This window comes from Propithecus coquereli, unplaced genomic scaffold (assembly GCF_000956105.1).
Source record: "Propithecus coquereli isolate 6110/MARCELLA unplaced genomic scaffold, Pcoq_1.0 Scaffold64, whole genome shotgun sequence".
NCBI lineage: Eukaryota > Metazoa > Chordata > Mammalia > Primates > Indriidae > Propithecus > Propithecus coquereli.
Window position 1 is genome coordinate 4,149,786 of NW_012152396.1, and position 2,159 is coordinate 4,151,944.

Consider the following 2,159-nt stretch of genomic DNA (forward strand, 5'->3'; position numbering starts at 1 on the left):
AAATGAGCCTTTGTTGGTAATTGGATCCCATTTTACCCAAAGACTCCAAACCAATCCCAACATTTATCAGCCACCAGAACAGCAACATGTGCTTTCTTTGACAACCAAAAAGGGAACATAACCCTCTTTTTCAAAGTCCACGTTTGTGCATTCACGTGCATATAAAGTGTCTACTAAGCCCATAAACTGCACTATAGGAGTAGCAGGGCATATTGTCACATAGTCATACAAAGAACATAGGTGTGGCATTTCAATCTAGTTCTTACCCACCTAAGCAGAGTGCTCACACATGTGCAAGGGAGACAGGAACTGAGAGAAAGAGCAGGAATGTGAAGCGATGCACACAATGCAGCTGAGCAGGAAGTTTGACCTAGCTCGTCTTATCTGGGTTGGGCACAGCCTGTATATCGCCGATGCCCTCGCTTCCCCATTCCCTACCTCTTCCTGCTCACTGGCCTCAAGGGACTGTATATAAAAGATACCTGGACGGCATCAGAATCCACTTAGCTGCCGACTTCCAGGCAGCAGCTCACCCTCACGCTCAGGTCTCCCGGCTCTGGAAACAGCTCTAGCGCAGTCTCCACCATGAGCCTCGGACCCAACGCCATCGCCTCCTGTCCCAGTGCCAGACCACTGCGCATCCCGCAGGTGTTGCTGCTGCTGTCACTGTTCCTGACCACTGTAGTTCCCACCTACGTCAGAGAAGGTAAGAGCAGGTTGGGAAAGCTGAAGGCGGAGGCCCTGCTTCCCTGCAGCCGTGGCTGCTTCTGCTGTAGCCGTGTCTGGGGGAGACTATCTTGGAGCTCCTGGGGCTGGGGAAGCCCATGTCCTGACAAGTCTAAATGGAGGAGGCAGCTTAGTGGGCACGTCCCATGTGCCAGGCGTCCTGCTCGGGACTTCACTAAAGGTTTACAGACCACATTCACAATGGCCTTATGAGAGGTACATTACCCTCGCCTTACCAGTAAGGAAAGTGAGGAAATAACCATGAGCAGTAGTGGAATCATGTTTTGTACCCTGGGTGAATTTGTAGATGTTGAGCCGTACCTTGAACTGCGCTGCACGTGTGTGAAGACAGTCTCTGAAATTCATCCCAAGAACATCCAGAATTTGGAGATTATCAATCCAGGAGCCCACTGCAGCAATGTGGAAGTGATGTAAGCCCCTGCTTGTGTGTTATCGCCTCCTTAGGGAAGCCCGCCACCTCCGTCCAGCACCTCCACTGTTTTCTCCTGACTCACATATCTGTTCTGATATTCACCAGGACACACACAGATAATTCTGTTCTCTCTTGCAGAGCCACGCTGAAGAATGGAAGGAAGATCTGCCTGAACCCAGAAGCTCCAATGATCAAGAAAATAGTCCAGAAAATGATGAAAGGTGACGGATCAGCAGCTTAACCTGTTCACTCTCTGCCAAATCTTTTCACCTTCCAGCAAGGGCAGGAGTTTGAAGTCTTGACTGTCTGGAGTTCTTAATTTATCCAGGATACCCACTCTTACTATATTAAAGTTTGGGTGTGTTTTCCATTCTGTGTTAAAAATCACATTTTATTCTGAGAAGGCTGGTTAAAAGATGACAGAAAGAATATGAGAATAAGCAAACCTAGTTTCAACGACTAATATATGAGTTACTGCCTAATTCTTGGATAAACCTTGTACAGTGCTTTGCATTTCTTTATTTGAAAATTCCTTTCCAAACACATTGATGTTAAATGTCTTGCTCTACTTTCCTGTTAGATTAGACATGCCCATGATGATTAGCAGATTTCATAATGGTCAATGACACTAGGAATCACACAGAGCCCAGCATAGAGTAATTGCTCAATAGATATTTGTTGTCATATTTAGGGACTTCATAGAGTTCTTCAAGGTCTTAGTCGTTGTATGTCTTGCTTCAAAGCATTCTCTGGAAAGTTTTTCTAATGTTAATTTTAGCCTCCAAACTCTAAAAATAATAAAGTTGTAGATTGTGAGTCTTGTCAGTCGTGGTTATTTCCTTTAAAGTGAATATATTTAACACTAGTAGAACAAAAATATATCATGAAAAAGCATTAACATATTCCATTAAGAAAAACTCCAGTACTTTCTACACTAATAAAGAAAGAGCAACTTGCTTTTAAATGCATTCTCTGGAAAGTTTTTCTAATGTTAATTTTA

General features: G+C 44.3%; 1 protein-coding gene across 1 annotated transcript; it reads left to right on the plus strand.

Moving 5' to 3' along the window:
- Positions 1-528: 528 nt before the first annotated feature.
- On the plus strand, positions 529-1,460 carry PPBP (pro-platelet basic protein (chemokine (C-X-C motif) ligand 7)). The gene is made up of 3 exons (XM_012659854.1): positions 529-706; positions 1,034-1,157; positions 1,298-1,460. The coding sequence occupies exons 1-3, from the start codon at positions 586-588 to the stop codon at positions 1,398-1,400; spliced, it is 348 nt and encodes a 115-aa protein (XP_012515308.1). The 5' UTR covers positions 529-585; the 3' UTR covers positions 1,401-1,460.
- The last annotated feature ends 699 nt before the right edge of the window (positions 1,461-2,159 follow it).